Source organism: Aythya ferina (genome assembly GCF_964211825.1).
Source record: "Aythya ferina genome assembly, chromosome: 23".
In the NCBI taxonomy this organism is placed as follows: Eukaryota; Metazoa; Chordata; class Aves; order Anseriformes; family Anatidae; genus Aythya; species Aythya ferina.
The window spans coordinates 6693622-6713458 of NC_140321.1; the positions used below are offsets into that span (position 1 = coordinate 6693622).

General features: G+C 66.7%; 3 protein-coding genes across 4 annotated transcripts in view; 1 reads left to right on the forward strand and 2 right to left on the reverse strand.

Annotated features, from left to right (window-relative positions):
- Positions 1 to 138: 138 nt before the first annotated feature.
- WNK4 (WNK lysine deficient protein kinase 4) lies at positions 139 to 11227 on the reverse strand (the record flags this gene model as incomplete). 2 transcript variants are annotated; one of them, XM_084496500.1, is made up of 20 exons in its annotated part: positions 139 to 656; positions 750 to 847; positions 957 to 1159; positions 1284 to 1713; positions 1821 to 1917; positions 2051 to 2601; positions 2692 to 2844; positions 2978 to 3035; positions 3304 to 3459; positions 3544 to 3660; positions 3740 to 3881; positions 3961 to 4028; positions 4115 to 4245; positions 4366 to 4690; positions 4778 to 4997; positions 5111 to 5199; positions 5567 to 5724; positions 5828 to 6048; positions 6342 to 6514; positions 10778 to 11227. In XM_084496500.1, the coding sequence occupies 20 exons, from the start codon at positions 11225 to 11227 to the stop codon at positions 639 to 641; spliced, it is 3858 nt and encodes a 1285-aa protein (XP_084352626.1). In that variant the 3' UTR covers positions 139 to 638. The 2 variants fall into 2 exon arrangements, with proteins under 2 accessions (XP_084352626.1, XP_084352627.1); XM_084496501.1 differs by having other exon boundaries at positions 139 to 659.
- EZH1 (enhancer of zeste 1 polycomb repressive complex 2 subunit) overlaps positions 6803 to 19837 on the forward strand; it is a 34447-nt gene continuing 21412 nt past the window's right edge. The window contains exon 1 of the mRNA XM_084496503.1: positions 6803 to 10573. The gene's annotated coding sequence lies outside the window, so the exon portion shown is untranslated. The remainder of the gene's footprint in view (positions 10574 to 19837) is intronic.
- Positions 16579 to 19448, reverse strand: VPS25 (vacuolar protein sorting 25 homolog). The gene is made up of 6 exons (XM_084496512.1): positions 19316 to 19448; positions 19014 to 19159; positions 18374 to 18427; positions 17983 to 18071; positions 17599 to 17674; positions 16579 to 17248 (listed from the first exon to the last, which is right to left on the reverse strand). The coding sequence occupies exons 1-6, from the start codon at positions 19360 to 19362 to the stop codon at positions 17136 to 17138; spliced, it is 525 nt and encodes a 174-aa protein (XP_084352638.1). The 5' UTR covers positions 19363 to 19448; the 3' UTR covers positions 16579 to 17135.

Below are 19837 nucleotides of genomic sequence, written 5' to 3' on the forward strand. Positions count from 1 at the left end.
GTACACACCCAGCCAGCTGCTGAGGTGATTTTCTCAAAAAGCTGAAAAGTTGCACCTTTTCCTTCTTATTTTTACCCGTTTTACTCAGTTTGTGCTCTTCTCAGCAGCCAGCTCTTCCACAGACACAGCCAGAGCCGCTTTGTGTTCGATCCGTATTTATGAAACGCTTCCCAGACGTGGGTTTGTAACAAAATTCACCCGCAGCCCCCGGTCCCATCGTTTTTCGGGCACGGCCCCGCGCTGATTTTGGGCTCGGAGCAGCCAAGGAGGGGAAGGCGCCGCTTTGTGCCGCGGGGACGAGGCTGGAGGACGGCGAGGTGGAGTAAGGCAGAGGACGCGGTGCAACGGGGGCACGGAGCAGGCTGGGTTCTGCTCGGGGAGCCAGGACGAGGCGCGGGGCTGCGAGGGGTGCCAGCGCCCTGCTCCCTCCCGCAGCTGGAGCGCAGCAGAGAAGGGACAGGAGCAGACGGGGACACATAGGGATGAGCGGAGAGCTGCCAGCCCAGCCCTGGAAGGGTGCAGAAGGGTTGGGGCTGGGCCCCCCCAAGGCAGAGACCCCGCTGGCTGCTCCCCAGGAGGTGTGGGGGGCTCCCACCCCCTGCGGGGCAGCAGGCACTTGGTTGAGGTAGTTCACGAAGTCACTCCGGGCCGGCTGCCTACTGCGGGAGAGAGGTGTCAGTGAGCTGGGGGGGTGCTGGGAGCGCTTCGGGGAGGGTTACGGGCAGCAGGATCAGGCCCCCGCCCCTTACCATGCGGCCAAAATCATCCGCAAAGGTCACCCCCTTGCTCACTCGCTGCTCCTGGGAGCCGGTGCTGCTGCCGCTCAGCGAGTTTCGCCGCATGATCCCTGCGGGGACGGACGGGCACTGAGCTGGGGCACCGAGCTGCGCCCCGGGGGGGAGTCAAAACTCTCCCAATTCCCTGCGAGGAGCCACGGAGAGCTCCGGGGTTTGTACCTTGGGGCTGCGCCAGCTCGAGGCGCTGCAGGCTGTTGCGGCGAGAGGGGTTGAAGCTGCCCTTGGAGAGGCGGCGCTGGCGGCTGGAGAGCATGGCGGCGGGGGAGACGATGCCCAGCGGGGGCTGCTTCCCCATCCGCAGGTACAGCTCCTCGATCTCCTTCTTCTGGCTGCTCTGCAGCAGCTGCACTTCAGCCAGGTGCCTTGGGAGAGAAGCAGGGAGGGGAGCTGAGCTTGGAAAACCCCCAAGTTTTCCAAGGGGGACAGGGGAACCCTCCCGGGGTGCAGCACCCCACACAGAGCCCCCCGGCCCAAGGGGCTGCTCACTTCTGGCGCAGGCTCTGCAGCTCCTCCCAGATCTCCTCGTCCTCGCTCTCGGTGTCGTCGCTGCTGACGTAGGACAGGCTGCGGGAGTAGCTCAGCCACACCTGGCTCAGCACCGCCTGCGGGGCACCCTCAGCGCCCTCCTCCCCGGCGCCCTCCCGCTCGCTCTCGGCCGCCGCCACCGTGCCCTCCCCGGGCAGCGCCTCCTCCACCTCGGGGTCCTGCACCGCTGCCTCCGACTCCGAGGAGCTGCTGCTGCTGCTGCTGCTGCTGCTGCTCCCCGTGCCGGGGGCGGCGGGCAGGGGGGAGCCACTCGCCGCCAGCTCGGTGCCGCGCTCCTCGCCCTCGCCGCTGCCCGGTGCCGGCGAGGCGACGACCGCTGGCTCCTTGGACGGCGTCACCTGGAAGCGGCCCAGGATCTGCGGCTTGGCTTCTGCCGGGGGGGGGGAAGCAGCAGGGCCTGGGGGTGAGCTGGGAGGTCGGGGAGGGGCGTGGCGTCACCCCCTCCTCGGGGTGGGCACGGCCCCTTCCCCGCCTCACCTTCGTTGATGGGCGACAGCCGCGCTTTGGGCACGCCGGGCGGCAGCGACTCGGCGACGATGAGCGGGTGGCTGGGCTTGGGGGGGCCGAGCGGCACCTGCAGGCACCCCAAAACCATCACGGCCCTTGCGACCCGCTGCCCGTTCACCCCCTTGGTGTCCCTAGGGCAAAGAGGGCTCCGCGTCCCAACCCTAAAAGCCCCCCCAGAGCCCTCCCCGCCCCGCACTCACCCCGCTGCCCTCCAGGCTCCCCGGCGTGGACGCGCTCGGTGGCGGCGGTGCTGGGGGGCTCCCCGCGGCCTCACCCCCCGGCGGTGCTGGAGGAGAGAAGGGCACAGCACCCCCCGCAGCGGGGACAGCGGCCCCCAGCTCCCCGCCGCGAGCCGGGGGGGGCTTGGCCATGCTGGCGGGGTCGGGATAGACGAAACGAGGGGGTCCCAGGACGAGGTTTTGAGGCCGAGGCAGCAGCGGGGGGTAGAGGTGGCCCCCCGAGGTGGCGATGGAGGAGACAGCGGGCAGCAGCGTGTGGGCCACGCTCATCACCGCCAGGGAGAAGACGTTGGCCAGGGACAGGAGCGGGGTGGTCGGGGACCAGGGTCCGCTGGTCACGGGGGGGCTCACGGGGCTGCTGGGGACGGGGGACGAGGGGAGGGCGGGAGGGAGGGCAAGGGGAACGGGGGGAGCCCCCCCCGGGGTGCTCGGGGAGGGGGGTTGGGGGAAGAGCGGCGCTGCCGTCGGCCAGGAGGGAGCCGTGGAGAGCAGGGGCCAGGTCTGCACCGAGCCTGCGGGGGGGAGAGAAATGGAAAAAGGGGGCGTCAGCGCATGGGATGGACGGACGGAGGGATGGACGGACGGACAGATGGACGGAATACCTGCAGGGGAGCCCGGCAGCACCGGCGGCTGCCCTCGGGTTTGGGGTGCCGGCGGCTCGGCGGGGCTGGAGAGGTCGTTCTCCGACAGGGAGCTGCTCAGCGCCGGCAGCACCGGGGACTGCAGCGAGAGGCTGGGGCTGGTGCAGCCCAGGTCTGTGGTACAAGGGGGAGAAACGCCCGTGGTGCTCAGCCCCGGCACGATGCGGCCCCTTCCCCTCCTGTCGTGTTCCCCCCCCCCCATAACCCCGGGACCCCCTCTCGGCTCGGCCGGGGGCGCGGGACGTACCGCTGAGCGAGGAGGAGGAGGAGATGGAGCGCGAGAGCTCCTGCAGCTGCAGCTCTGCCTGCTGAGGAAGGAGAGGCTGAGCACCAGGACGGGACGAGCTGAGCCAGACCCCAGCTTGTCCCTAAAATGTCCCCACCATGAGCAGGGGGCAGCAACCGGTGGCTCTGCCGGGCACGGTGCCCCCACGACCCCGGGGCACATACTACACGGAGCTGGAGGGGATCGGTGCCCACACCGCACGTCCCCAGCACCGGGCAGCTCCCCCCCGAGCTGTGCTCGGTGTCCCCAGGGTCCCCAGCAAGGGGGTCTTGGGGCCGGGTACTCACGGGCCGGCTGCTGCCACCCTCTGCCTCGGGGTTTTCGGGCAGCTCGGCGGCGCCGCGCCCGTCCTTGCGCAGCAGGGTCTCCACGCGCTGGATGATGTCCCGGATGCGGTGGATGAAGCCGTCCTGCTCCGACTTGAGGATGAACTCGTTGTGGACCTGGAATTGGGGCGGTGAGGGGGGTGCTCAGCGACCCGCAGCCGCCGTCCCCATCACCACCACCACCTCCAGCCCCATCCTCACCATGACGGCGGCGATTTCCTCGGGGTTGTCCCCGTCCAGGTCGAACTTGAACGTCACCATCTTGTTGTTGTAGGTCTGCAGCTGGCACTCCACCACCCGGTCGTTCTTGTCGGAGATCTGCGGGCGGCAGGACGACGAGCTCAGCGCCGCGGGGAGCGGGGACGCAGCCACCCCAGCAACCCCCCAAGCAACTCACGTTGGTGATGCGCAGCCTGGACCGGGCTCGGCGCCGCAGCAGCTTCCCCGCTGCCCTCTTGGCCGGCAGCTTGCTGCTCCTCTCGCTGGCCGACAGCCCCTCGTAGCCGTCGCTCATCCCCGAAGCCACGTCCGAGGCGTAGCTGCGGGAAGCCCCGAGGTGTCACCGTGCCCGTTCCCCTCCGCCGCCCCCTCTCCCCAACCCCACAGCTCGGGGCTCACCTGTCCACCGGGGAGGAGAAGCCGCTGGCGGGCGGCAGGCGCTCGGTGGGCAGCTGCACCGCGATGCTCTGCGGGGACACGAGGCCGTGAGCCGGGGCTGCTGCTGCCACCGTGATCCCCCCCCCCACCGATCTCCCCAAAAGAGGGGACTCACCGTGGGGAAGCAGCGCACGGGGCGGGCGGGCGGTGGGCTGGTGGGGGTCCCCGCCGAGGCGCTGCGATGGGAGAGGTCCGGGGAGTCGAGGAAGCCGGAGGAGCTCAGGTAGCCGTCCGTTTCGCAGTCGGCTGGGGGCAAGCACGAGTTGAGCGAGCGCGGCCAGAAACGGGGCCCCCTCGGCTCTTAATCCCCTCCCCAGGAAATATATTTGGGGTGGGATGCGCGCTCGCCCCCCCTTGCCTACGTACAGGTGGCCGAGGAGTAGCTGGTGTGCCGGTACACGAAGTGCTGGTCGGCCTCGGGCTCCTCGGGCTCCGGTGGGAAGGCGCTGCCGAAAACGGAGTCCCCAGAGCCGGGAGTGGCCGGGGCGGGCGTGGGGACACCCGATGGCAACGGGGACTTGAAATCCTCCAGCAGCTGCAGGACGCCGGGCCCCTGGCCCAGCTCGGCCGGCGGCACCGCGTCCCGCGCCCGCTTCAGCTTCTCCCTCTTGCGCTTGATGGCGACCACGCGGTCCCGCACGGCTTTGGCCACCAGCTTGTAATCGGCCTCGCAGACGAAACCCAAAATCACCTGTGCGGGATCAGGGCTCGTAGCGGTCCTCGGGGAGCCCCCTGGCACCCCGTCGTCCCCCCAAAACCCGCACCCCGCAGCACCCACCATCTCCTGGGCCACCTCCTCGGCCACGTCCTTGTAGAGCTCGAAGAGGAACTCGATGGCGTTGTTGTCCTTGTACTTGCCGTGCAGCTTCTTGGTGTCGTCCATGCGCAGCCAGAGCTTCAGGCCGGACTTGACGCCGTCGTCCTCCTCGGCCAGCTCCACGTGCACGCCTGTGTCCTCCTGGAAGAAGGAGTGCTCCAGCAGGTCCTGGATGGTGTACCTGGAGGAAAAAAGGGTGCTCAGCGCCGGGACGCGGCCGCTCGCTGTGCACGGGGGGCACCCATGGGTGCAGGCACCCAGGGCAGGGCTCTGCGGCCCCGGCTCCTCTCCCACCTCTCGTCCTTGTCCATGCGGATGCAGCCCTCGATGATCTCCTTCAGCTCGGGCACCTTCACCTTGTAGAAGCTGCTGGGCTTCAGCCCCTGGGGGAGGCAGGCAGCACCCGTCAGCCTCCACCGGGGCTCGAGCAGGTTTGTGGGGGCCCCAACAGACAGGACATTGCCCGGGGGGGCCAGACACCGTTCGGCAGCTGGATCCAGGCCCCTGGGGGGCTTTGGGCTCCCACCCCAGCAGGTAGGAGCCGGCTGAGCCCAGCTAAAGGCAACCACGGTGCCCGTTCCACCCCATTAATGCTCTGGCGGCACGGGGCGAGGCAGGCGGGTGCTGAGCCCCCTCTCACCTCCCCGCCTAATTTTACCTTCTTGCACAACCTGCCAAGCCGCGGGGAGCGGCGAGGTCCCACTGCCCCCATCCCATCGCCGTCTCACCCCCCCCCCCCCCGGCGCTCACCGAGGTGACCTTGCGGTAGATCTGGGCGGCGTTCTGGCACTCCGAGTAGGGGTACTCCGAGGTGGCCATCTCCAGCATGCACATCCCGAAGGCGTACACGTCCACCGCCTCGTCGTACTTCTCCTCGTACATCTCCGGGGCCATGAATTCGGGGGTGCCTGGGGGGCACCGCGGGGCTCAGCGTCGCCTTCGGGGGGCCGCCCGGTGCCACCCGCGAGCCCCCCAAATTCCCCCGCGGGGTTGCCCCCCCCGTGCCCCCACCTATCACGCTCTTGGCGAAGGAGGCTCGCTTCAGCGTGGCCAGCCCCAGGTCGCCGATCTTGACGGAGCCGGTGGGGCCGGTGATGAAGATGTTGTCGCACTTGAGGTCGCGGTGGATGATGGGGGGCGAGCGGGTGTGCAGGAAATGCAGCCCCTTCAGGATCTGCCGGCTCCAGCGCTGCAGCACTTTCAGCTTCATCTCCTTGAACCGCTTCAGGTAGCTGCGAGGTGGACGCGGGGGCTGGCGTCGGAGCTCCCCCCCCCCCCTGAAGGCACCAAGCCCAACCCCGGACCCTTCCTCACCCCGAAGCCGCCCCGTGCCCACCCCCGGGCTGCAAAGGGGATGTCAGACCCGGGGTGCCAGTTGTGGGGAGACGCCAGCGCTGCCCTGTGACCCCCCCGGACCCCCACCCAGCCCCGTAGCACCCTGTCCCCTTCACCGAGAGCCCGTGAGGTGGGTGAGGACCATCCCCTCGCCTCCCCTTCCCCTCCCCTGTGCTCCCCCCCGGCTCACGTCTTGAGGGTGCCGGAGGTCATGAGCTCCGTGACCAGCACGATGCAGATCTGGCCCTTGACGGACGACTTCCAGGAGTCGTAGAAGCGGACGATGTTGGGGTGCTGCAGCCCCTTCAGCATCTCCACCTCCTCGCTGAAGCGCTGCCGCTCCGTCTTCGACAGCTTGCGCGTCTGCCGGGAGCGAGGAATGGGCAGGGTTGGGGGGGACAGGACACGGGGTTTGGGGCCGGTCCCCGAGCTCAGCCCACCCCGATCCCCACATCCCAGCCACGCTCGTGGCTCCTCCAGGACCTGGTTTTGGGGCAGGGATGGCTGAAATCCCCGCACCACGACGCCCGCCTGCCTTCCTGCCCCATGTCAGGGCTGCCCGGCCCCGTGATCGATGCCCTCGGCTCCCGCATGGTGCCCCCCACCAAAACGAGCACCGCCAGCCCACCGAGGTGCCCCGTGCAGCCCCAATGCCCTCAGCACCCTCCGTGTCCCCCCCCCATGGATGGCTCCTGCCCCCCGGCGAGGCACCGGGCACCTCGGTGGCAGGGAGCCGGCCCGGCCTCAATGAGGCCTTTGTTGGGGAAGGCAGGCGTGGGAGGCTCCAGCCCAGGTTTTTCCATGTTCCTCCTGCTCGAGTTCATTAAAGTGGAAACCCAAGCTGAGCGCTGACACAGGCACCGAGCGGGGCCAGGGCCACAAGGCGCAGACCCCAAAACCCCAGGAATTGAGGGGGGCGCAGGAGGAGCAGGACCCAGCGACACCCCGGGGGGAAGGGGCAGAGCCGTGCCCCGCTGCCACGACCCCAAATCAGCCCGGATCCCAAAGGGGCCGGGTGGGCACGGAGCCCGGGGACCCCCCTGAGGGCACCGGGACGCCGCGGCCCCGTGCGTGGCTCCGTGGCTGGCAGCCGCCGTCCCCCGGCCCCGGCAGCTTTCGTAATATTTTCGTTGCATCACAACCGGCCCCGTGGCCGGGCTGGAGCCGCTCCATAATCCCCTCTCTCCTTTAACGCACGCTTTGAGACCCGGAGGAGAATTTGAGCCCTGCTGCAGGGGATGAATGGGACCTTTCATAGCCAGGGAGGAAAACAGCGCCCAAAATCACCCCTCGGTGCCCAAACGCACGCCCCGGGCCCCCTCCGGCCCTCGGCTGCCCCCCGGGAGCTGCGAGGAGCTTGGGGGGCTCGGGGTGAGGCCGTGGGGTGATGGGCTCAGGGTACCAACAGGGCTTGAGGGCAGTCACAGCATCTCCCCCAGCCCCAGCGATGGGCAGCACAGAATTTGGCCCCCCAGGGGTGCTTTGAGCAAGGCTGAGGGGAGCCAAGCTCCTTCCCCAAACCCTCGGAGCTGCTGGGTTCGGTCCCGGCACCGCTCCTCCTGCAAACCCCAAGCAGGAGCTGAGCATCCCCGGGGCTCTGCCCCAGCACCACGGGGCAGCACGCGACCAGGGCTGCCAGCAGAGCCGCCGGGACGCGGTGTCCTTTCCTGCCAGCCACCTCCCGCGGAGGAAGAGGAGGGTGTCAGGGGGGGGGACGGAATTGTTCCAGCCCCATCCCGCTGAGCCAGGAGCTGGCTGCCAGGGAGCCCGGCAGGGCCAAGTGCAGGAGCTGGGGCCAGCGGCGGAGGGGAGGGATGGAGCAGGAGGCTCGGCGAGGAAACGTCGGAGCTGGAGCAAAGCCTGCGGCCACAGCCCCCCCTGCACCACGCTGCCCGGGCGTGGGGGCCCTGGAACGTCCCCCTCTTGTGTCCCAGGGACAGACCCCGTGGGGCAAAGCCGTGATTTGCACCCAGAAAGGGGCACCCAGGCAGCGAGGGGACGTTTCCAGAGGAGCTGGGGCAGCACCCAGAGGCCTCCCCTCCAGACACGGCCCCGGCACCTCTGGCCATGAGGGGGCCCCAAGGGCATCCCCCCCCCTCCTTGCCCACACACAGGCAGCCACTCTGTTCCCAAACCCTCTCCAAGCAGGCCCCACTCTCCTTTCCCTGCCCAACATCAGCACCGGAGCTCTTTTGGGGGCACCTGCCCCTTCGGGGTGCTCTCACCCCGCTCCACAGGGCTGCAGGGGGGGACGCACCGAGGGGTCCCCCCCCAGGAAAACCACCAGCAGGCAGCGTATTTACAGCTCGATCCCACTCCGGGCCTCTGGTTTCCTCCCTGCTCCCTCCTTCCCCCCCCAACCCTCGGCACCTATCAACAGAAATAGCCTCCAGCCTAAAGCTGGAAAGCACAAACAGGGCACGGCGGGGCTGCGGGAGGCAGACACAGACGGCTCCGTTCAGGGCCGGGGGGCAGCGGGGACGGGGAGGTCCCCAGGGGGGGGCCCACAGGAAGGCAGGGGACAGGCAAAAGCGGTGCCCCCGAATCACCTGGCACCGCGGCGGGGCCAGGAAGGCACCGAGAGGGGGGGGATTTGGGGTTGGGAGGCATCACGACAGCCGGACAAGGCTCTCGGGACCGGAACTGCAGGTCAGGGTTGAGGTTGGGAATTCATTTAGATTTTAAAGGCAATAAAAGGAGAGCTGTGAAAGACGTGGGACAAAGCTATTTTTAAAAGGGCAGAACCACAACCATTTTTATTTGCGGTTCCAAATCCTGCATTCGTGTCACAGTGTCTGATTCTTTGCACCATTGCTGAGAAAAGAAAAAATAAATAAATAAAAACAACTTTGAAAAGTCTGCTTATGCGCTCCCAGCCCCTCACGGGACGCGGATTTGGGGACAAGAGACACTGGATAAAGAACAGGACGGAGTGGAGGGGGGGGTTGTGCTGCTTCTAGGCTGCCTTTGCTCCACCTGGAGGCGCCCCCAGGAGCCCCCCTGGCACGGACACCTGCACGGGGTGCCCATCAGCACAGGGTGCCAAGCAGAGCTCCTGCTGCAGCACCCAGCCCAGCCCCCAAATGGGTGCTGGGGATCACGATCCGGCCCCCGTGGACACCGCAGAGTAGGGAAACGGGACCAAACGGGCGCACGGGAGCCAAGCTGTGCCGGCAGCTCCGGCAGGACAGCTGCAAGCGCAGCGGGGTCGGGGCACCCAGGGGACACAGAGGCAGCCAGGTGGGATGCCCCAGCTCGGCTGAATCACCCGGAGAAAGCTCCGTGCCAGCAGCAAGCTGTGCTCCCAGTGCTCCCGGTGCCACACGGAGGGACGGGAGGCACGAAGGGGAGCTCAGGAGCATTCGGAGGGAGAATTGGGCGAAGCGAGGGTGGGACCGCGGCGTGCCCTCGGCTGAAGGGGTTGCGCAACCCCGCAGAGGCCGGCTGGAGCCCAAGCCCTCGCCTTCCTCGCCAACAGGCCCCGCTCGGCCCTCCAAAACTCATTCACCGTTATCCGAGGATCTCTTCGCGCGTTACTGGGCCGCAGCCACCCGAGAGGCGCAGCCCGCGCGGCGGCACCGGGGCTCCAGGAGCAAGACAACAAACTCGCAGGGCACGGTTTTTTTTTCTGCGCAAACAAGGACTTGGACCTTCCAGCTGCAGCAGGCACCCCAGGGTGGCTGGGAGTCCGTCGGAGACTTTGGACTTCACCAAAGCCCATCCCCAGGGGCTGCGAGGAGGCAGCAGGAGCCCCGCAGCCGGGCTCTCCCCCCGCAGCCTCCCCTCGGCGCCCAGGATCTCACCCTTTAAAAGCAAGGAGGGGAGAAGGCGATGCAGGAGCCAACGCCTCTGCCCGTGCCCTCGGCTTCCCAGTGTCCGCATGAGTGCGATGGTGAAGGGAGAGGAGGGAGAGGAGGTGAGGAAGCTGCTTGGGGAAAGCCACAGGTACCAGGCTGCTAACAGAGGGCCCCTGGCAGCGCCGCAGGAGCTACCGCAGGTGCCCGCGGGCACCGCTGCAGCCAAGGGCAAGCGGCTGGCACGCAGCAAGGACGCGCCGTACCCTGAGCCTCACCGCAGCACGTGGCCCTAAGCACGCCGAGGGCTATCGCAGCGAGCCTCTGGGCCAGCTCCAGCACGGGCACGTGCGTGGAGGGAGCACAGGAGAGGGCCCCCCTGCCCCGTCTGCCCTTCCAAAGGGTGAGCTGTGAGCTAGCAGGCACCCGAATCGCAGCAGGGTGCTCAGCCCTGCAGCACAGCCCGGAGCCGGGTGTCATTCCCTCCCCCGGAGCAGGAGCTGGCACTAGGGGTGCTGACACCCCACGAGTGCTTTGTAGCATGGGGAGTGCCGAGGTGAAGGGAAAGCAGCGTGCAAGCAGCAGGAGGGCCGGTGAGCACGGAGCCTGAGCCCTGCACAGCACCGAGGTGGGCACGTGGGGGGGGGGCAGCACCCAGCCCTGCTGCTGCAGCCCGGAGGGCGATGGGTGCTGGGGTGGGCTGGGGGGGCACGGGAGGTCCTGGCTGAGCCCCCTACCCACATTCTGCACCGTGCCGCGCTGAGCCATGCCATGTCATGCCGTGCCATGCCGTGCCGTGCCGTGCCACAGGTGCGCAGCCCCCTCCCCGTACCTGCAGCTCGCACCACGCCACCTCCACGGTGGTCTCGGTGTCCAGCCCCTTGTAGACGGTTTTGAAGGAGCCCCGGCCGATCTCGATGTCGAACTTGAGGAACCGGCCGTCGGGGGACGTGGCCACGGCGCGCGTCTCCACCTCCTCGCTCTCCGTCTCCTCCGGTTCCCGGGGCCCGGCGGCTCCCGGGGGAGGCGGCGGCGGCGGCGGAGACCCCCCGGCGGGTGGGGGGTATCCCAGCAGCTCCAGCTCCACCGAGCTCCGCCGGTTGAAGCGGGACGAGGCGCGGCGGGGGTCGCGCCCCGACGGCCGCCGGCCGCGGTTACGGTGCGGAGCTCGCCCGGGGGGCCCCGGTTCCGCCGCGGAGCCGCCGCCGCCGCCTCCCGCCCGCTCCGCTTCGGGCTGGGACATGGCTCCGGTGGCGGTGGGCTCGGGTTCAGCCGCCGGCATCGGTCCCGGCTCGGTTCGCTTCGCTTCGGTTTGGCCCCGGCCGCTCCCGCAGCTCCGCTCCCGGTGCCGCCGCCCCGCAGCCAGGAGCGGTCCCCGAGCACCCGGCCCGGGCCCCGGCACCGGCCCCGGCCCCGGAGCGGCCCCGCCCGGTAGCACCGGCCCCGCCCCGGCCCGACCCCGCCTCCGGGCGGCCGCCGCCCCCCTCGTGTGCGCTGCGCCGGTGGCAGCGGCACCGGGAACCGGGGTGGGCACCGGGTGGGCACCGGGTGGGCACCGGGAAAGGCATTGGGGAGGGCATGGGGGAGAGCACCGGGATGGGGACGGCACCGGGATGGGCACCGGTACCAGGAAAGGCACTGGGGAGAGCACCATGATGGGCACCGGTACTGGGATGGGAACTGGGGAGAGCACCGGGATGGGGATGGCACTGGGATGGGCACTGGGGAAAGCACCAGGATGGGCACTGGTACCAGGAAAGGCCCTGGAGAGAGCACCGGGATAGGCACCGGTACCGGGAAAGGCACCGGTACCAGGAAAGGCACCGGGTCAAGCACCACTATGGGCACTGGCACCAGGACAGGCACCGGGCATGGGGACGGAGGCTAAACCGAGCTGCAGGGACACACTCCTCTTAAATGTTCACCCGGAGCTCTGCACGGGAGGTCTCCGAGCCCCGTGTTTGCCAGAGGCCGCGGCTCCCCCCCAGCTGCAGCGGCGCTGAGACGCTCTCAGCTCCGGCCCCGCTCCTCCCGGGGTTTACTGCTGGGTGAAATCCTGAAATTAGGGTCACACAAATGCCGAGATAGGGACGTGTCCGTCGGCCACGCGCTAGCCGGGGAGCCCTGGACAAGAGCTTGTTGTCTCTGCAGCTTAAGCGATGAGGTTGTTCTGCCCGGTGAAGCTGTTTACACAAAACACAAAGCGATCGAGGCTGGCGTTAATTTCTTTTCCCTAAGGTCGGATTGTTTCTGCCTGACGGTACAGGAAACGTGACGGGGAGGATTGAAGCGTTAGCACGGCCGTGTCCTCTGTGCAGATTTACAATGCCAACCTGAGGCACGGCTGCAGCCCCACAAATCCCCCCTGCCCCTTGTCCGGGCGGGAGGAGGGAGCTGCATTTAATGAAATGTTGATTCCCTGGGCAGGCTGAGCGTCCGGCGGCTAATCTGCACTCGGGCAGACCTCTGCTACCTCCACACGACCCTGCTCCTTCATTCTCCCAAAAAAGGGGGCTGGGGAAAACCTTCCCAAGGAAGGGAACCGACAAAGTGCTCCTGTGCAGCACAGGCTGAGCTGAGAGCAAGGACCGCATCCTGACCTGCCCTGAGCTCCCAACAGCGTGCCCAGGGCACGTTCCTGGGGGAAAAGACACCGGAGGCTGCTCGGGGTGCACAGCCTGGGCTCTGCCTGGTGCCTGCAGCAGTTGCAGCAGCGGAGGCAGAGGCAGCAGCAACTGCAGCCTCCTGGCCCGCAGCAGCAGGCAGCGCCGTCTGCCAGAGCCCAAACCCAGCAGCGATGTGCTGCCGGCTGCGGTGCCGCGCTGTCCCTGCCGTGGGAGGCTTCTGCCTTGTGAAACCCGGCAGGGATTGACTCAGCGGTGCCAAGCAACGCGCGCCCGTGCTCGGCTGCACCCTGCCCAGGATCAGCGCGAGGATGCGCCCGCTCGGCCCCAGCTCCGTTGGCATCGAGGGGCGTAGCCCTGCAGGCACCTCCAGCCCCGCTCCCTGCGCCAAGCTGCTGGGACACGTCCGGGGCTGGCGAGGAGCCCGTGCTGTTTGGTGAGGGCTCAGACAGCAGGAGCCAGGCAGGGCTCCCTGTCTCGTCGCCAGCAGGCTCGTGTCCCGTCACCGAGCGTTTGCACCGTGGGAGGAGATGCCTGGAAAGGTCCTGGAGGAGCAGAGAGGGTGGAAATTGGGCACGGAGCTCACCCTGTCCCACCGTCCTCCCCGGTGAGCAGCTGGAGGAGCCTCCTCTCCGCAGCCCAGGAGCGCCGCAGACGTGGCAGGAGCGAGGTGACCCAGCGGGGGGACGCAGGTCCCCTCCCAACCCACCCCAAATCACCAAGCTGGAGCCAGGCTTGGGCTGAAAGCAGAAAGCTGCAGCCCACAGCGAGCCCTGCCAGCGCTCAGAAAATACGCGGGGCTCCCCGGCACCTTATCAGGGTGACATTGCTCCCGGTGCCAGCCCTGCGCTTTGAGGAACCGCCGCAGCCAGGCAGCTTCGCCGATTTTTTGGCTGCTGGGAAGAGAGCAGGAGACTGGGATCGCCCTCCTCGGGGTTCGATCGCTCATCAAAGACCGACTCCAGAGAGTTCTGCCAGAAATCATCGGCTGGGATGGGCCCAAGCACGGCGTATCTGCAGAGCCCCTCTGCCCAGGGGGGGCTGCGTGGGAGCTGAGCATCCCCAGCACGGGAGGGCCAGGGAGGAGGAGGAGGAGGAGGAGGAGGAGGAAGGCTCCCCGGTGACAAAGGGGATGTGTCCTGCTCGGTTTCAGCATCCCACACCTGCTGGGAGCCTCGGCCTCCCCTTCCAGCGTGCTCCCCTACCCTAAAGTGTGGAAATTTGGGGAGGAGGAGGCGTCACTCCAACCTCAGCCGTGACCTTAGCCCCGGCAGATAACTGCTGAGGATTTCCTTCGCCCAGAATGACAGAAGCAACCCGCACACAGATGATCCCAACTCATCAATTTATCAGACCGAAGCAACTCCTGGTCCTCAACCAGCTCACGAAAAACCCCTCCGAGCTCTCTCCCTTCCCATGACCAGCAGAAGCCGAGTGTGCGGGACCCTGATAGCGCCTTATCTCGGCCCCAGCCCCCTGAGCTCCACCTCGCCCCGGCCCACGAGCCCTAATCGGCGCGGCCAGACGGCAGCAGTGACCTCAGAGCCGGAGCTGGGGACCAGCACCCACGAGCCCATGCCGAGGAATCGCTGAATCCTGCGCCCCAGCACCATCCAGCGGGGTCCCTGCCTCGTCCCGGCGAGGTGTCGCGGCCCCAGGATGCCAAATCTGCCCCACGAGGCTTTTGGCAGAGTTGGTGGCCAAGCTCAGGGCGCTCGGCTGCCCTCCTCTTGGCACGCAGCCCCATGCCTCGTCCCAGGGCCGTGCCTCCTGCTTCAGCTCCCTCTGCCCTGGTGGATCCCCCACTTTCCTTTTTCTTTTTCTCTCGGTTACGTGGAATTGTTTTATTTCTTTCTGCCAAAAAGCACGGAGGGAGCAGGGCTCTGCCTCCTCCCCCTCCGACCCAACTTCCCGAACTGCAGCCCCGCATTGATCAGAGCAGAACCAACCCCACCACGGTGCCCCCAGGAGCGTGGACAGGTTTTGTTTTATTTTTAAACCATCAACACCAAAACCCCGTGAGGAGGGCTCAGGTCCCTTTGCACCGATTTCAGACCCCGACACCCCGCCCAGGCAGCTCGCAGCTACGACAGGAGAGGCCGAGGGGAAGCTGCTGGAGCTGCTTCAGCCCCGCGTGGAAACGAACCCAAACCTCCCCTGCCCTTTGCCTCGTTCCGGGAGCGCGCACGGCTGCAGCGCCGCGCACGGGGAGCACGGGGAGGAGCTGCTTTAGGTGCAGGGAAGTCGTGCTTGGAGGCTACCCCACTCCCTGCAGGTTAATTCATCTCCTTCCTATCTAGCCAGCACCCCGGGGCTCCCAAACTAAGGGTTTTGAGCAACCCCGGGGAACGCGAAGCAGACGGGCTCTGATGTCCCAGTCCCGTGATTACGCCATAAAGCGTCACGCGAAGATAAGGAGGCCGGTTTGGGAGGACAATAAAAAGGCTTTGTTGTTGCCTGCCAGCAGGTGCTTACATCACCACGAGCTCCAGCTCGCCCCTGGCGTGCACCTCACCACCAGAAAACCCGCAGGGAAAAGCAGCAGCAGCCCGGCCCGGGAGGGTGCGCCGAAGGGAAGCGCACTCTTCCTCCTCACCTCGCTGAGCAAGCTGGAGGAGGAAGCTGAAAATGAGCCGAGAATCTCTGCCAGGAGGGCCTTGGAAAGAAAAAGGCTTAATTTTAAGCTTATCTAACGTCACATCGGCCATTTCCTAAGAAGGGAGCAAATTTAATTAGGAAGGCAGAGCGGCTCAAGGACGGCGAGGTTACGGCCAGCACAGGCAGCTCGGAACACAATGCGAGAGGTCAGCACCACGCACGGGCAGGGGGAGAAACACAAACAGCACGGGCTTGTCTCTGCAGACTCATTATCCCGGGTCAAACGTGGCTGAAATTAAACGCACAGAACGGCCAGCACAGAAACATCCTGAAGGGGAACGACAGCAGGGAAGGGAACAGCACCCAGAGAGGGAAATCAGCGGGGACGGCGTGAAAAGGAACAAGGCAGACCCCAGGCACTGACCCAAGCCCCAGGGAGATGCTGGAGGACGCAGCCCCTGTGCAGAGACTTTCCCGGGTGCCCTCTGGGCTGCAAACACCCGGGGAGGGCCCCGGTGCAAGCAGGGAGTGCCGGTTTGCTACGCTCTGTAGCGCAGAGGAACAGGACACGGAGGAATTTTTGCCACCAGCCTCCCAGCACAGCTCCAGGAGCGCTGTGTCTGCAAGCAGGTGGGTACAGCCCAATGCAGAATGGGTTCCCGCTACAAAAAAAGGTATTTTAAAATTCCCCCAGTCCCACAAACCCAGCCTGGGCTCTCATCTGCACCACCGGTTACCACCACCAATGGGTGCCAGCAGCGCTGCAGCTGGAGCGGAGCCCAGGAGCCCAGCGAGGGGCTGGGAGGGAAGGACGAGCTGCTCAGCGCCAGCTGGAGAGTGCCGAGGGGCTCTGTGAGATCCTAAAAAACGACCTCAGGGGCTTGGATGAAAGGTCACTGCAGCGCAGCGACCTGCATCCGCCTGCGGCGAGCGCCGAGGCAAAGACCGAGCAAGGGGAGCTCGATCCTTCCCCCAGGGGAGCTCCTTGGTCAGCAATTAAGGATTTACCAGGTCAAAGACTGGACCTGGGTCAGCTCCCAGCGAGCTGTGCACCTCGTTGTCAGCACCGAGAATCTAGAACTGCATTACAACCTCCACCAGCCTCTCATTTTCGAGCTTCCCCCGCCACCTCTGCACCAAACCCGAGAGATTTTCGGCGGATCGCACGTGGAGATGAAGGCAGGCGTGGCCCCGAGGACAGGCAGGAGGAGCCCCCGTGGTCCACAGCACGTGGAAAAGCCCCGGCACTGCCCGCTTCCACGGCAGGGGGGGCAGCTTTGCAATCCCCCCCCCACCCAGCACGCGCTGTTTGTACAGCGCAGCAAGGAGACGCGGCTGAAGGGCAGGGATTCGGTGGGCCCTCGTGTTTTGTTTCGGATGGAAAAATAAAGACAGACCCAAACAGCCAGGCGGCTCTATAAATACATCCTGTCATTTTAATTACTCCAGATTAGCTCCTTGGCACCCGCCCCACCGCACGGCCTGCTCTGCAGCGAGCACGTGGTTCTTCCAGCGAGGTCTTTTGCACCGCAGCAGCAGCAGCACGTCCTGTCCCCCTGCCTCCAGCACGAGCAGCGGGGAATGCCGAGCCCAGGAACGTGGCTGGAAGCTGGGAAGGAGCTGCCCTCAGAGGCCAAGCCTGACCGGCCACGGAAGAGCCCATCCCCTGCTCTCCCAGGAGCAGGGAGCAGCCACGGGAGCAGTTTTCCCTGGTTTCACTTCTGGGTGGTCCCTCCCAGAGCCGCTGAGAGCAGCTTTAGCCTCTCAAACACAAGAGGGAGAAAAGAAAGACGGAGGAGCTCTGAGGATTTCTAAAAAGTCATGTCTCTGGAAGGCTTCACAGATTCTCCTCGCCCCAAGAAATCCCGAGTATGCAGCTGCTTTGCAGACAGGGCTTGAAACCAGGCCAGGAGACGAAACCTTCGCAGCTTCAGCAGCCGGAGAGGAGCAGCAGGGAGAGGGCTCCCATCAGAAGAACTTGACGCCTCGGCCGTCGTCCAGCGTGATGATTTCAGCCTTGTGCTCCTGCTGCAGGGCTTGCAGGGCACGAAGCAGCATGGCCTCATCCAGCCCGTGGAACTCTAGGGAAGGACAGGCAGCCCCGTCAGCGAGAAGAAGAAGGAACACAGCGGGAAACAGAGGGGCTCACGACATCTACGGGGCGGTGACAGCGCAGACAGAGAGCCCTGCAGGGCACCTCTCAGACCCCAGCACCGTAACACTACAGCAAAGCCACAAGGCCTCGCTGATCGAGTCATCAGCCACAGAGCCTGGAGGTCAGCAGACACGAGGCAGCGAAGAAGCCAGGCGTGAAAATTGAACAGCCTGCAGCTCACACCAGGCACTGGGAAGGCCCAGCTAATCATCTGTTTGGGTATTTGGATGAAGCGTGCCCTGAAAAGCTGCTGGGGGACACAGCTCGTGGCATTACCTTCATCTGCAGTGTCGTCGCCGCTGACCAGCTCGTACAGCGTGAACACGGAGTTGGTCAAACCGTTCTTCGACACCTGGAAACGTGAAAGCATCGGGCAGATCTGCGCGATTTAACGCCCTCCGCACGACCCCTCGCACACCCCAGTGCAAACGAAGTGTAACGCGGGCAGCCCCCAACGAGCAAAACCACCCTCAGAACGTGCTGGGGCATCGGAAAGGCAAGAAATGACACCCAAGGGAGCTAACACAGCCCCATGCAGTGAGCAGAATGGAAGCAGAAGTAGGGGGAAAGCACGAGGAAGATGTTCAGGAGTCTTTTACACGAGGCCCTCTGGACAGGGAAAGCCCCCTCTGCGCGCTGGGGCAGCCTCCAGCTCCTCACCCACTGGTAGATGAGCTTTCCCCACTCCTCGGGTCTCCTCCACATGATGAGGAAGCTGGTTTTGTTCTTGTCCAACCACTCCAGGTTCCCTGGAATCAACAGGAGGAAGGCTTCCAGGCAGGGCACGGGGCTGGGACAGCAGTCAGGGCATCACGCCTGCGGGTGGCTGGAGGTGCTGCCTCCCCCCCTCTGTTTGGATTTTCCCCCCCCCAGACCCCTCCTCGTGCAGCGGGGGGGACCCGAGGGGCTGCAGAAGGGGCGAGCTGGCCCCAGGGGCTGGCATGGGGAGAGCCCCAGGGCTGCTCCTGCAGCAGGATGGTGCCGGCCCGGTGGGGCTGAGCCCCCCCCGGTAGAGGACAGACCCCACCCCGATGGACAGACGGACACCCACCGTTTTTGCGGAGCTCCTCCAGCACCACCTGGATGGACTCCAGCGGCAGCTTCCCTGGGAGGGGGGTTAAGGAGGCACTGACAGAGCTTGGGGCGGGGGGGTGGAGGGGGGACATGAAACAGGGGTGGGATTTGGGGATGAGGGTAACTGGGATTGGGGGGGGGGGAACTGGGATGGGGTGGGTGTAACAGGGACAGGGCGGGATAAAGGGTAACTGGGACTGGGGGGGGGGTACTGGGACAGGATTGGATGGGGGTAACTGGGAGGTAACTGGGATGGGGGGTAACTGGGTTACTGGGACAGGATGGGATGGAAGGTAACTGGGATGGGGGGGCCAGGATGGAGTAACTGGGATGAGGGGGGACAGGAGGGAGGGTAACTGGAATGGGGGAGGGGGTTACTGGGACACGATGGGCAGGAGGGCACCTGGGGGGGGAGTGGGGGTTGAGATAAGGACAACCGGGGTGGGAGAGGACAGGGGGTAACCGGGGTGGGGGCTTGGGGAGGAGGGGGTCGGGTTAAGGCAACCGGGGCAGGGGAAGGACAGTGGGGAACCGGTACGGGGAAGGGGCGGGGATAACCGGGGGGCCGGTAACCGGGGCCGAGGGGTTTGGGGGTGGCGGGGCCGTGCCAAGGATACGCTGCAGGCGGCGGTTGGCGAACAGGGGGCTGTCCTGCGCCTCCCGCACCGTCATGGCGGGCAGCCGGTGCCGCCGGCTGTAGGCGAGCGCCAGCGCGCACCAGGCCGCCAGCTGCTTCTGCCGCGTCTCGCCGTTGGGCTGCAGCCTGCGGGGGGCTCCGCCATGGCACCGGGACCAGGCCGCGGCCCTCCCTTCCCCCGCCCCGGTTCCGGTTCCGGTCCCGGTTCCGTTCCCGGTTCCGGTGTCCCCACCCCTCACACACCGCCCGGTGCCTCCCCCCGCCCCCGGTGCCGGTGCTCACGTGAAGAAGGGCGGGAAGCTGTACTGCCACGGCCACGCGAAGCTCATCGCCGCCGCCGCCACCGGAACCAACCCCGCCGCCACCGCCGCCGGCTTCCGGCTTCCGGCTTCCGCCCCGCCAAGCCCCGCCCCTCCCGCACCCGCCCCGCCGCTCGCCGCTTCCCCAGACCCCGCCCCCTGCAAAGCCACGCCCGCCCCCTCCTAAACCCCGCCCACCCATCCGAAGCCACGCCCACTCCTCGTAACCCCGCACACAACCCTCCTAACCACGCCCACCCATCCAAAGCCACGCCCGCACCACTCCTAACCCCGCCCACTCCCTCCTAACCCCGCCCACCCACCCCACCCCGCTACACCCCGCCCACCACCGAAGCCCCACCCCCACCCGCTGTACCAATCGAAAAGCCCCGCCCACCCCGCGAGGCCACGCCCCTCCATCAAACCCCCGCCCACACCCCTTCCACTCAAACCCCGCCCTTAGCCACGCCCCCTCCCGTTAAGCCACGCCCCCCGCGCCGGTGCC

Bases quoted from the DNA above. Each gene is read 5' to 3' on its own strand.
- VPS25 (XM_084496512.1), bottom strand. From the start codon at position 19,362: ATGAGCTTCGCGTGGCCGTGGCAGTACAGCTTCCCGCCCTTCTTCAC. The intron at 18,428-19,013 runs GTATCCTTGGCA...CCCCCCTCCCAG, and splicing joins CGCCAACCGCCGCCTGCAGC to GGAAGCTGCCGCTGGAGTCC. The intron at 17,249-17,598 runs GTAATGCCACGA...GTCCTTCCCTAG, and splicing joins CGACGACACTGCAGATGAAG to AGTTCCACGGGCTGGATGAG.